The sequence below is a fragment of the Camelus bactrianus genome, chromosome 11, assembly GCF_048773025.1.
Source record: "Camelus bactrianus isolate YW-2024 breed Bactrian camel chromosome 11, ASM4877302v1, whole genome shotgun sequence".
Taxonomy (NCBI): domain Eukaryota; kingdom Metazoa; phylum Chordata; class Mammalia; order Artiodactyla; family Camelidae; genus Camelus; species Camelus bactrianus.
This window is the reverse complement of record NC_133549.1, coordinates 80,097,794-80,112,090: the sequence shown is the minus strand read 5'-3', so window position 1 is coordinate 80,112,090 and position 14,297 is coordinate 80,097,794. Positions and strand designations below refer to the sequence as shown.

Genomic DNA, 14,297 nt, shown 5'->3' with positions numbered 1-14,297 from the left:
TACTATTATGGGCTGAATGTTCATGTCCCCTAAAATTCAAATGTTGAAATCTTAAGCCCCCACCAATGTGATGGTACTAGGAGGCGGGGCCTTTGGGAGGTGATTGGGTCCTGAGAGTGGAGCCCCCATGAAGGGGGTTACTGTCCTTATAAGAAGGGACCCCACGAGGGCTTGCTTGCTTGCTCTCTGTCTCCTCCACGTGAGGTTACCAAGGGAAGACGTCTCCGAACCAGGAAGAGAGTCCTTACCAGACGCTGGACTGGCCAGAGCTTTGATCTTGGACTTCCTGGTCTCCAAAACTGTGAGAAATACATGTTTGTCATCTAAGCCGCCCAATCTATGGTGCTTTGTCACAGCAGCCTTAACTGAGAGGTACATGAACGTGAGTTAATTATTGGAACGTAAAACAAATTCCCTTTGAGAAAATTGTAGATTAACCTAGATTTCTACTAAGTAACACAGAGAAATTCCTTGTACCAGTTTGTGCCCTTTTATCCAATTTCTCCGAATGGTATCATCGTGCAAAACTGAAGCTTAATACTGCAACCAGGATATTGACCCTGATACAACTGAGATACAGAGCATCCCCATCACTACAAAGGTCCCTGAGAGCAAGACGCATTTTCTTCCCATCCACTCCTTCCTTAACCCCCAGCGACCACTAATCTGTTCTCCATTTCTATCATTCTGTCGTTCCAAGAATGTTATATAAATAAAATCATACAGTATGTAACTTTGGGGGATTTTCATTCCCACTCCGCAGAACACTCTTGTTGTCAACAGTTTGTTCCCTTTTAATCGCAGGGTGTTGCTGTCTCATGGTGTGGAGGGACCACAGTTTGTTTACCCGTTCACCCACTGAAGGGCATCTGGGCTGCTTCCAGGTTTTGGCTATTATGAATAAAAGTGCTATAAACATGCACATACAGGTTTTTGTGTGAACTTAAAATTTTTTCATTTCTTTGGACAAATGCCCTGGAGAGCAATCGCTGAGTTATAGCTGTATCTTTTAAGAAACTGCCTGTTCTCCAGAGTGGGGGTACCATTTTAGATTCTCATCAGCAATGTCTGCGTGACTCAGTTTATCCATATCCTTGTCAGCGTTTGGTATATCCCAGCTGTTATTTTAGCATGTGGAATATCTCATTGGGGTTTAAATTTGCAGCCCTCTTATGGTTAAGAAAGAACATTTCAGCATCTTCTCATGTGCTCATTTGCCATCTGTATATTCTCTTTGGTGAAATGTCTCTGTAATTCTGTCCATTTTCTAATAGGATTGTTGTTTCTTTTTTACTGTTGAGTTGTAAGAGTTCTTGGTCATACAGATCCAAGTCCTCTGTTGGGTATGTGGGTTACAAATATTTTCTCCCAGTCTGTAATTGGTCTTTTCATTTTCTTTATAGGAGTCTTTACAGAGCAAGTTTTTAAGTTTGATAAAATCTAATCTATCAAGTTTTCTTTGTATGGATGGTGCTTTTGGTGTCAAGTCTGAAATTCCTCTACTTAGACCTAAATCCTGAAGATATTTTTACCTGTGTTTTTTTTCCCAAAAGTTTTCTAGTTTATAATTTGCATTTGAACGTGTAGTTCATTTTGCGTTGACTTTTGATCTATATGAAATTTTTTTTTTTTATTTGGGGCACCTCCTCTGATGTGTCCCATCCTGATGGTCACCCGTGTGTCTCTGCCTTTCAGACCTGTACGTGTACGCCGTGCTCGTGTGCTGCGTGGGGATTCTCAGCGTTCTGCTCTTTACCCTGACCATCATCTGGCAGTCTGTGTTTAGCAAGAGGAAATCCAGAGGTAAGAGGATGGATAAAGTCATGTCTGGGAGTGAGAGCACAACCAAACCACAGGCAGGCGGCAGATGCTGGGCTAAATATCCCTTTGGTTGGAAAATGCATCCTGAGTCAGAGATTATGTACCTGTGACCAGTAAGCAAAGCGGATGCGGAGAGGTGTCTCCCTTAGACTCTGCTGAAATCAACTGTGACCACTGTTGACATCACTTAAATTCCCCCTTTTGCCAGATCCCTTCCTTCCGCGGTTTCTGAGGGCCCTGACCTGTCTCATTCTCCCAGAAGAGGCAGCGGAATCGGATGACCCTGGGTTTGATCCTGGCTCGACTGCTTAAGACCAAGCGTTTAGATACATTCCTTAACCACTCTGAACTTCAGCTTCCTCGTTTATTTATTTATTTATTTATTTTTCATATCCTTTTTCATTAAAGGTTATTACAAGATATTGAATATATTTCCCTGTGCTATACAGAAGAAATTTGGTTTTTTTTCTTTAGTCTATTTATATATATGTAGTGATTAACATTGGCAAATCTCAGTTTCCTCATTTATTAAATGAAATGGGATGGACAGCAGCTTCCTCAGATTGAATGCCCTTGTGTGTCCGTAATTTAATTACAGTGCCGGGCACTGTGCCTGGCAGACAGATGGAATCAGGAAAGCTCCCTTCCCTTCTTTTCCGGTCCTGTCTGAGTGTTCACTTCCTTCTGTCTCCTTCCTTGTCAGTGTCCCTGTCCCCTGGATTCTACCTTCGGCGCCTTCTTGCTTTACTCTTTTTACCTTAGTGATTACAGTTCTCGCGACTGACTCTTCCCTCCCCGTGAATGCTGCCTCTTTTACTCTAGTCCTCGCCTCTCCCCAAGCCTCCATGTCCCATTTCCACCAGCTCCTGTGTGTTTTCTCTGAAATATCCTCCCTACATCCTCATCCTTCAGAATGTCTAAAATAGAAGGGACACGGTAGCTCCCAGTGGTGACCTGGGTGAGAGTGGGGCTCTGCAATTAGACTAACTCCTGTTCAGATGGTGACTCTTCCTTTACCAGCTGATGGCCGACCTGCCGTGCCTCACCTCCTCCGTCTGAAAAATGGGGGAAACAGCAGTCTGCCAGTCTCGTGCGATTGTTGTGAGCATTAAGTTGACAAAGAAAAAAGAAGCACAAAAAACCCTTAATACACTCCAGCTCCTTGTAAGTGTCCTGTGTTTAGGATGACGTGTGGTTACAGTTATACGTAAAGGCTGTAAAGCTAAGAAGTGTTAGATTTGGTGGTCACGGCCTAAGGGGACAATCAAAAGGGAAACTGAGCAGTGTTCTCAGAGGGGACTCTCCTTGGAGGTGCAGGCAGGACTAAAGGGAATCAGGTAGGGAGGGAAGGGGAGACACTCAGCAACCAGCACCCTTGGGATGCTGTTTCCACCCTAGATCTTAGGGGATGAGGGGAGGAGAGGTTTATGGAACTTGTGAGAGCTACAGCTGTGGGTGAAGTGTCACCAACAGGAGACTTAGGAGAGGGACGCAGGCAGTGCCAAACCAGGAGACAGCAGGAAGGGAGCCAGCAGGGTGGAGAAGGGTGATGGGCACCCAGAGGGATGCAGAGTCACCCAGCACCCTCAGCGCCCGATACGGAGTGAGAGTTCCAGCCAGATCTCTGTCCTCCACAACCCTCGCCGTGCCCGCTGCGCTGTGTGTGTGTGTCAGTGCCGGGCTCCGAGAGCCTCCCTCCGCGTGTGCGCGCCCTACCTCACCCACAGTGCCCAAGCTTTTCTCTGGTTGCAAATCCTTGAGGGCTTTTATGAGCTGGTGGCACGTGCTACATGTGCGCAATGTGTGCAAATGCATTCGCCTCCCTTCAAGAGGATGGTGTGTAAGGCCCTGCATCTGACCCATTTTCCTGAGAATTTGGCTCATGACAGCTGCTTAGCAAATGCTGGGCAAATGGTGGGCAAATGGCTTTGTTTCCCAGCTGCTTTGCTCCCAGCTGTTGGGGTTTGGAGGCCACATGGGCAACCTCCAAGGCTGTTTTGCTGTAAAGGGGCCAGGCTCAGGGGCGTGACAGAGAAATCTGCCTGGAGCTGCAGGCCCTGTTAGACCCTAGGCAGGATCCAGGAAACAGAGAGACATAGGTAGTTCAGTACGCGTCCTTCTCCAAAGCCAGCAAGGCAGACCGAGACACACGCTCCTGGCCTCCCACAGAACCCCTGAGACCCCGGATCCTAACTGCCCTTAATCCCCTGGGATGGGCTCCAGATGGCCTCATGTGCACGTGCGCTCAGTGTCAGAAACCCCTGTGAGCTGTTTAGAGCTTTGCCTGAGCACCTGCTGCGGGCCAGACCCCTCTCTGGCCCCTCCGCGTTCTCATGAATCCTCACCACCAGCATGAAGACCGGCCTTATTACACCCATTTAACAGAAGACAGCTGGGAAACCAGGGAGTGGCAGCGCCCGAGCACAGCCCGCTCCGCAGCGTCCCGTATTTCTGTTCAAGAAAACCTCAGCCATCTGGGGGCTTCCCTTGCTGAGGAATTTTCCTTCAGCCCTCCGCGTGGTGGTCACTGAGGTCCTCCCCAGACAGCTCCACGGGGGCCTGGCATCGGTCTGGTACAGCTGCCGCCAGCATCCCATAGCCCTGGCAGGACCGTGTGGGTCAGGCCTGGTGTTACCCTCCCCTGGACCCCGGAGCCCCAGGGCAGCACTGCCCACGCCTTCGGGAACAGACTGCTCCCCTGGGAACCTGCTCCAATGCAGATTCTGATTTGGGGCATCTGGGGAGGCCTGAGAGTCTGCATTTTTAAAGTGATCTCAGGGGTCCCACTTTGAGGAGCAAGGCCTTCAGATCAATTCTTCACTCTCTCCTAATCAGCACCCTTCTTTTGCAACAAGGATTTTGAAGTATTCCCATGACACTCTTGAAATGAAACTCAGAGATAAGCTATGCTCGCTGGGCCCCTGGACCCCCTTGTTATGTAGACGATTTCTGGGTTTTCTATGCAAGTGGGTGTTTGCTGGGCCTTCTGCCTCCTGGCTGCCTGTGTGCGAGCCACAGAGCACCCCAATTTGCAAGGATGCTCACACACATGTGGGAAGCAGAGGAAAGAGCCTGGCACCCACGCTCCCACTCCCTCAGCAAGATCTGTCTGAAGGCGAGGGGATAGCGCAGTGGTAGAATGCCTCATGCGTGAGGTCCTGGGTTCAATCCCCAGCACCTCCATTAAAAAATTAATAAACCTAATTCTCTCTGTCCCCCAAAAAGAGAAATTGGAAAAAAAAAAAAAAGATCTGTCTGAAAAAGGACATTAGAGATTACAGTAGCTCTCTCCGCCCCGATGTGATTCCCCCGGTGGCCCCTGAGATAAACACAGCCCATCCTGGAAGCCAGGGGACCAGAGGCCTAGCCCCCTACTCTCTCACCTTCCTGCGGCCCTGCCATCACCCGGGCCTCACTGCCCTGTCTTCCTGGGGTGCTCCTTGTTCACTGAGCTTTAGTTGATCGCACCCATGTGTGACTTGCTTTCCACTTCCTCTGAGCCGTGTCTCTGTCCCTGCTCTTTGTGGGTGCAGGGGTGTTGGGACGCTGCAGCTCTGACACCCTGGAAAGCACCAGTCCTGGTGGCCCAGGTCCGAGCCCTGAGTTACCCTAGTGGTTCCTCAAGCACACTGCTTTCCGAAGGTCTCAGCTTCTTTGGGTGTTGGTTCCGACCTGCCGCTTTGAGGTGGCCCCAACAATCCCCAACCTTCTTTGTTCTAAAAGGACAGATTTAAAGGCACCGGGAACCAGGCAGGGCAGGAGAGGGGTCTGACCCCTTTGTCTCTGCTCCCGTTTGTGACGACTGCGTTTAGCTGGTGCTCGATGTGCTAGAACCCTGGCCCCAGAGGGGACCTTCCCAGACACCGGCTCTCTGCTGCTTCCCGTGGCGATGGGGTCAAAGGGCCTGTGAGCTTCTCTCCAAGAAGAACAGGAAAGAGGGAGCTGGGGGCTGCCTCCCATCCACAGCCACGCTTACTGCAGGGAGGAGGCCACGAAGCACGGAATGGGGCGGCTGTGGACAAGGGAACCCTGGGATCTTGGGAGGATGAAGGGCTCACCACCTGGCGTCAGAGACACTTGGACAACCCCCAGCGTGAGCGCCCCCCTCCAGACTCTTCTGAGATGCAGGCTCAGTCCTCCGAGTGCCTGGAAAGGCTCGGTGGCTCCTGTGGGCCCACTGTCCGTGGGTGGGTGCTCGGAAGCCTCCCCAGTAGCCTTGGAAAAAAGCCTTGGACCTCAGGCCCAGATTCAAGCCCTTTACTTGAAAAGCAGGTATTCTCAGGCCCCCAGTAAATATCCTGAGCCTGCAGGTGTCGTCCCTGTGAAACGGGCATGAGTTCCTCTCACCTTGCAGGGCTCTTGGGGTGCTTTCCCCAGTGCCGGGGCCCACCTGAATGACCTCATTTTAACTTAATCACCCCTTTAAAGGCCCTGTCTCCAAACACAGTTGTATTCTGAGGTACTGGCTTTTAGGGCTTCAGCATATGAATTTTGGAGCAGGCACAGTTCAGCCGAGCTGTGTGACCTTGAGCAAGGTTGTTAACCTCTCTGGGCCTCAGTGTCGTCCACTGTAAAAATAGATATGATGACAAGGTTATTGTGAAGATTAAAGGAGACTACCAAGTTGTGCTCTTTGAACATTTTTGCTTGTAGAGCCCCTAAAATGCACCTTTGAGCATTTTTTGTTGGTATCAAGACTTTTTCATCATAAGTGTAAACTGTTGCAAAGGATATAATTTCCAGAGCATCACAAATATTGACATCTTAAAGTAAAATGGTTGAACCTCTCCTTTACATCTGAATATCATGAAGTAAATAACAACATCTGTTGATTTAAAGGCTCTATAAACAGGCTTTAGCTGTTAGAAATTTTATGTTGTCCCTTTTTCTCCTTGAATTTTCATCCTCAGTCTACTTCCCCTACAAAATTTTATTTTACTTTAATACAACTTTTGTTTTGAAAGTCGTTTATTGATCACCCTATTCTATTACTCTGTAAAATAACATGTATAAAGTTTTAAAGTAAGATTTTAAAAAACTTCCTTATTCCACAAGTCTCTAGGTGTTAAATTTTTTTTTTCTGGATTAAGTTATCAATATTGCACAATTAGTAAGATTTGGAAAATGAGTATAAATTTAATCAAAACTACATAAATATATTATAAATTTAGTTAAATAATTAATAATCATAAGAAGTAAAATGTTATTGGAGATATATTTTTATTGAAATGGATTTTTATTTTTCTTTCATATACCCTTGTAGGAATTTGCTTTGTGGTGGAATCCAGCATCATGTCTAGTCCTGTTTTTTTAATAGATGCTAGCTCTGAAATACCTTGTTCTGTATAAAAAGAGGCAGGAATGGATGATGCTTTCTTATACCGCTCAATACTTTAAACCACTTCTGAATTAAATGTCAAAAGTTACACAATGGTCTATCATCAAAAATGATCTTAATACTCTACCAGCTGACAGCTGGATGAGGTCATTATTCGATCCTTGTTGAAAGCAGAATATGGAAATCCTACCCCACAGTGAAAAGTTTAGTTGCCCAGTCATTAGTCATTCACTTTCTCAAAAGTGGCACCAATATTTCAGATCTTCTCTTGTTTGGTGCCCAGTGGTTTTAACCCCCAGGACAGGTCTCAGTGGTACAAATCAGGATGGATGAGAGGTGCTCCTTGATTTTATGAAGTGGAACGGGTGATAGGACAGGGGATGGAGGGAGACAGATACAGCCAGACCTCAGGCATGCTCCAGGGGAATAAATTCGTATGAAAGAATACCATGGGAAGTGAGGATACAGAAACTGATGTCCTTAAAACTGTTCTTCCTAAGAGTGCCCAGAGGTAGGCAAACCCAGACTAAAGACCAGTGATATACATAAGCTTAGAATAGGGCCAGGAACATATGATATGTTCAATAAATGTAACTATGGTTTTATTATTGTTGCATCTATCAATTCTCCAGCACATGGGAGGTACTCAGTAAGTGGAATGCAGAAAGAGCTCAGCTACTAATAATGGGTTGGACCAGATAAACCGAAAAAGCCCCCTTGAAAGCTGAGAGTGTCGTCCCGGTCTGGTGCCTGCGTTGTCACCTGCGTTGTCACCTGCATCACAGAATACTCCAAGTGCAGCAGCTTAAAACAACAGCTGTTGCATTTGCTCACACTTCTGCAGATCATCGAGTTGGGCAGGGCTCAGCCGAGCCGAGCAGGTCTTCCGGCCTCGGCCAGACCACGCAGACAGATGCAGCCTGCTGGTGGATCCGCGGGGGGCCTGGCTGCTTTGGGGCCTCCGCTGGGATGACTTGTGTCTGTTCCGTGTGGTCTCAAGCTTCTCCACGTGGTAGCGGAAGAGTTCCCTGCAATGAGAGAGAGAGAGAGCACAAACCTCTGTGCATAAGGCCTTTTATGCTTCGGCTTATGACCCACTGGCTAATGTCTCACTGGCCAAAGCACATCATGTGGCCGAGCTCAGAGTCCGTGTGGGAGGGAGTCACACAAGGGTGATGTGTGATTCCGTGGGGCCATCGGTGTGACACATTACTACACAGCTCCAGGGCCCAGTGGCTGTGTCAGCTTTACTTCTGAGCTTAGGCTGGACATTTGTTAGGATGACTTCCTAGGTATTATTTCCCCTTTGCAGCTAGAATCTGGTTTTTCTCAAGGAGACCAACTGTGGAGGATGTCATTGCCAAAAAAAAAAAAAAAAAATATTTTTCCAAGGGCTCCTCTTACTCCTAAAAGAGCACTGATCACAGAACAAAAACCCATTTTACAGGGCGGAGGGTCTAAGTGGAGACAGGTTGCCCCAGGAGGGCTTTCTCATGATGAAGGCAGAGCTCAGAAGTTGAGTGACTCTATTACGTCAAGACCCTGAAGGTTAGAACCCAACTCAACCTGGCTTGGTGAAAAACTGAACGTTTTTTTGGCTGTGTAATCAGGAAGTCTGGGGTGCATGGCTTCTTGCCTGGCTTGATCCAGGTGGGGGACAGTATCAAGTCACTGCGGTGTCCTTGCTGTGGCTCTGCTTCCTCATCCAGAGAGACGCATGAAAGCCCTGAGAGGTGGGTTGTGCCAGCATCCGGGTACCACGTGGGTGTCTGCGTTTCCTGGTAATTGCTGGAGCATATGTGTTTAAAGCAGCATTTATTTACCATCTTCTATTTCTTTTTCCTTTCACAGTGAGACATTATTTGGTGAAATGCCCTCAGAACAGGTAGGAATGTTTTCTTCATTTTTTTCTCTTTTCAAGGAAAACTCTGTGCTATCTTGCTTTCTTATGATATTGCCAAGAAATTGGTTTACATTCATCTCTTTACCTTAAGGTCTGCATATTGGTTCACAGATTGGCCTAAAGTTGTGTGTTCTGCATGTGCTTGCATGTGGCCAGATTCCACGCTCTGGGTGTCACCCCCAGAGGGGCCAGGGAGCATGTGGCTCATGCTGGCCCAACATGCCTGCTGGAGGAGGCTTGGCACCTGCTCCTTGAGGATGGCTCCCCTGTTTAGGAAGGGATGGGCAGGTGGACTATACCACTTTGATGCCTTCTGAACACAGAACACTCATGATCTCCTTCCCGTGTCTGCTTGTCCTATGCCCCACTGCAGAATGTGACAATTGGTGACAAATGTGCTAAGATTCTAGCCTTTTAGCTGATAGGACCCACCTCACAGGTAACAATAGTTAGAGTAGATATTGCAAACTCATAGTATTTAAAAATGTGAGACTTCTGGTCCAGACAGGATGGATTAGATCAATTTCTCCATGCTCTTCTCTGCTAATAAGCATAACTGTGAATCCTGGAAATAACATACGAGACAAACAAAGAAGGACTCTGAAAAGTGGCGAGAAGATTATGAAATCCAAAGACAAAGAAAAAAATCTTAAAACCAACCAGAGAGAAACAATGTGTTACCTACAGAGAAACACAAATTTGAATTACAGTGCATTTTTCATCTGAATCCATGGAAGGTAGAAAGAAGTGACACATTTTTCAAATACTGAAAGAAATAAAAGAATAAAAAATACATAGGATTGACCAAAAATGAGAAATAAATATAACAAAATATGTGGGATGCAGCTAAAGCTGTGCTAACAGGGAAATTTCTAGTATTAAATGCTTACATTAGAAATGAGGAAAGTCCTCAGATCAACATTCTAAAGTCTTAACTCACGAAATCAGGAAAAGAGAAAAAAAAAAAGCAAATAGAAGCAAGGAGATATTAAAGATCAAAGCAGAAACTGAGGAAATTGAAAACAGCAAAGAACAGAAGAGAAAATCAATGAAACAAAAATCTGGCTCTTAAGAAACCGTTGGGGAAAAAATGGGCAAAGGGTATACATGATCTCTCTGCTTTATTTCTTATGACTGTGTGTGAATCTACAATTGCCTCATAAAAGTTTCCATTAAAAATGTATTTGGGTACCTCTGGGGGATCCTGTTTACAGTCCCAACAGTCCTTATTCTTGACTGCTTTGTGTTCCTGCTGCTGAGATTGGGATCCTTAGAAAGAAACCCTGTTACTGATATGAGAATGCAGATGTATTTTATTGAGAGCATACTGCTGACCAGGTGCTGTTCTAGGAGCTTGGGAAACAGCAGTGAAGTAAAGAGACAGAAATCCTGGCCTTTGTGGACCTTACCAGGCTGTGAGTGCAAATGTGTATGTGCCCAGGAAAGATGTCTGAGTATGGCTGAGGGAGGGGATCAGCAAGTCCTCTCCCCCAAATTCAACTGTGAATATGAACAAAATGGACAAAAATAACCATTTTAGCACTCTGGAAAGACCAAAGGCATATATTAACCTGAGAGGCTTTTATACTTGAAAAACTGCTGATGAGAAGAGTGGTACTCTGTGGAGTTTTGGGCTGCTCTGATACACTCTTCTCCCAGCTTGGCTGATGAGTTTCCTTCTGGGCAGGGAATGCCGTGAGGGTGACCAGCTTCTCTCTTGTGGTGGAAAGGGGCTCGCTTGACTTGGAGCAGTGTGCAGTGCCCACGTTCAGCAGCATTGTCAGTGGAAATAGCAGTCTTAGAGTCACTGAGCAGGGAAGTCCAATGGCTCTACTAGTCTGAGGTTTGGGTCACATTTGGAGCAAGTGTATTTCTGGCTGAGACACCATGCATATGCAGAGGTGAATGGAGAACCCTAAAGAATAGAAAAAAGCTACACCATGTAAGCCATGCAAATAGTGACAATAAGAGAAGCGGTAGCTAAGTTAATATCAGATAAGATACTATTTAAGACAAGAAATCTTACTAGAGTCAAAGAAGGAAATTTTATCATTATGAAAGATCAACACTTCAGGATGATATAACACATTATATGGACCTAATAACAGAGCCTCAACATACAAGAAGCAAAAACAGGAAATTGAAAGATGAAATAGATTCTAGAATAATACCTGGACATTTCAATGCTCCACTCTCAATAATTGATAGAATGACTATACAGAAAATCAACCAGGTCACAGAAGACGAAACAGTTTTACCTGAAAAGTAAGAAAACTTTGCCCAATGACTACATAATATATTCTTTTCAAGTGTACTTGGAACATTCTCCAGGATAGACCACATGCTAGGCCATAAGACAAATCTTTTTAAACTTAAGTATTTTATGTATGCAGGAAATCATGTGAAGTCTCCTCTCTGACCACAACAGAATTAAGTAGAAATTAGTGACAGAAAGAAATCTGGGACTTTCCTAAAGGTTTTGAAATTTCAAACAGCACATTTATTTTAAAGTCAAAGTAAGTCAAAGAAGAAATCAAAAGAGAAATTAGAATGTATTTTGGATTAAATAAAAATGAAGACACAGCATATCAAAACTTATAAGAGGCAGCTAAAGTTGTATGTAGAGAAAAATTTATGGCTCTAAAGTCTGGATCAGACTTAAGAAGAAAGGTCTAAAATCAATAACTTAAGCTTTCATCATAAGAAGCTAGAAAAAGAAGAGTAAGTAAAATCCAAAGTCAGCAGATATAATAAAGATTAGAACAGAAATCAGTGGCATGGGAAACACATGCACCCATCCTCACCAACCCACCCGTGTACACACACACAGACACACACACACACACACACACACACACAAAGAGAAATATCACTGAAACCAAAAGTTGGTTCTTTGAAATGATCAATGAACTTGATAGATCTTAAGTTAGACTCTCCATGAAAATAAAAAAGAGAGAAAAAAGCCAATTACCAACACTAGAGAGGGAAAAAGGAATGACTACAGACCCTACAAAAAGTAAAAGGTTATAATCCTTGTAATCTAAGTTTATTCTAATAAATTAGACAACATAGATGAAATGGAAAATTTCCTAGAAAACACTAATTTCAAAAGCTGATTCTGAATAAACCTGTAATAAGTCAAGAAATTGAATTGTTAGCAAGAAACTTTCCAGCCATGAAAATCCCGGGTCCACATTGCTTTACTGGTGGGCATATCAAGTATTCAAGGAAAATAAGAATACCAATCCTTCACAAAGTCTCCCCCCAAAACTGAGAAAGCATAGCCTTTCAACAAATGCTGCTGGGACAAAATATATAAAGAACACTTATAACTCAATAATAAAGTGATAAATGACACAGTTAAAAATGGATAAAGAAAAAATAGAGATGGCCAACAGGCACATGAAAAGATGCTCAACATCTTTAATTATCAGAGAAATGCAAATTAAACTACAGTGAGATAGCACCTCACACCTGTCAGAATGGCTATCATCAAAAAGACCACAAATAACAAATGTTGGCAAGGATGTAGAGAAAAGGCAACCCTCATACACTGCTATGGGAATGTAATTTGGTACAGCTACTGTGGAAAACAGTATGGAGATCTCTCAAAAACTAAAAATAAACTATCATATAGCCCAGCAATTCCACTCCTGGGTATATATCCAAAAAAAGGAAAAAAGAAAGAAAACACGAATTTGAAAAGATATATGCACCCCTATGTTCATAGCAGGACTGTTTACAATTGCCAAGATATGGAAGCAACTAAAGTGTCCATCAACAGATGAATGGTAAGGAAGATATAGTGTGTGTGTGTGTGTGTATACATATATATATATATAGATCCCATTATATGTATGTAATGGAATACTACTCAGCCATAAAAAATAATGAATTTTGCCATTTGCAGCAACATGCATAGACTTGGAGAGTATTATGCTAAGTGAGATAAGTCAGACAGAGAAAGACAAATACTATATGATATCACTTACATGTGGAATCTAAAAAATAAACTAGCAAATATAACAAAAATAGAACAGCGTCAGAGATATAGAGAACAAACTAGTGGGGAGGGACACAAAGTAGGGAGGGGATAGCATACAAACTGCTATGTACAAAATAAATAAATAAGCTACAGGGATATATTGTACAAAGTAGGGAATATAGGCAATATTTTGTAATAACTATAAATGGAGTAGATCCTTCAAAAATTGTGAATCGCTATGTTGTATACCTAAAACTTACATAATATTGTACATCAACTATACCTCAATAAAAAAAATGGACAAAAAAGATTTGAATAGGTATTTCCCCTAAAGATGATATATAAATGGCTAGCAAGTTCATGCAAATATGTTCAGTATCATTAGTCATTAAAAAAAGTTGCAAATAAAACCAAAATGTCATGCCACTAAACACCCACTACCATGGCTGTAATAAAAAAGATGATGTCAAGCACTGGCCAGGTTGTGGTGAAACTGGAACCGTGTGCATTGCTGGTGGGAATGTGAAATGGTGTGGCCACTTTGGGAAAAAACAGTTTGGTGATTTCTTAAAACACTAAACATAGACTTACCATATGACCCAGCAATTTGACTGATAGGAATCGATCCTGAAAGAGATGAAAACATATGTCCACGCAAAGACATGCACGCGGTTGTTCACAGCTGCTTTATTCATAATCACCAGAAGCTGGAAACAATCGAAATCTATCCATCAACTGGTAAATGGATAAACATTTATTACTTCATTCAACACAATACAATTTGATCATAAAAAGTAACACACTGCTGATCTATGCACAACTTGGATGAACCACAGAAACATCAAGTTAAGTCAAAGTAACCAGATGTGAAAATTTACATGCTGTAGGATTCCGCTTATTTGAAATGTCCAGAAAAAGTAAATTTATAGAGACAGAAAGTCGATTATTAGTTGCTGACGGGTGAGAGTGGGGATAGGAATTGACTATAAATGGGCAAGAGGGAACTTTTTTGGGGTGATAGAAATGTTCTGAAACTGTATTGTGATGGTTGCATAACTTTATAAATCTACTAAAAATTATTGAATTGTGTACTTATGATCTGTGAATTTTACGGGGGAGTAAACTATACCTCAGTTAAGCTATTTGTTTCTTTTTTAAAGCTTATGCCCCACCCAAAAGGCTCTGAGGACTGGCATTTCAGATGTGGAGGGAGATTATGGCTGGGGTGGTCAGAGGCGTGCTGTGATTGA

At 43.8% G+C, this 14,297-nt stretch overlaps 1 protein-coding gene across 3 annotated transcripts in view; it reads left to right on the top strand.

The window, feature by feature from the left end:
• VSTM4 (V-set and transmembrane domain containing 4) overlaps positions 1 to 14,297 on the top strand; it is an 89,418-nt gene that overhangs the window by 31,664 nt on the left and 43,457 nt on the right. For all 3 annotated transcript variants that reach the window (XM_074374369.1, XM_074374370.1, XM_074374368.1), the window contains 2 exons: positions 1,696 to 1,803; positions 9,011 to 9,044. In XM_074374369.1, coding sequence (XP_074230470.1) covers positions 1,696 to 1,803; positions 9,011 to 9,044 — 142 coding nt within the window. The remainder of the gene's footprint in view (positions 1 to 1,695; positions 1,804 to 9,010; positions 9,045 to 14,297) is intronic.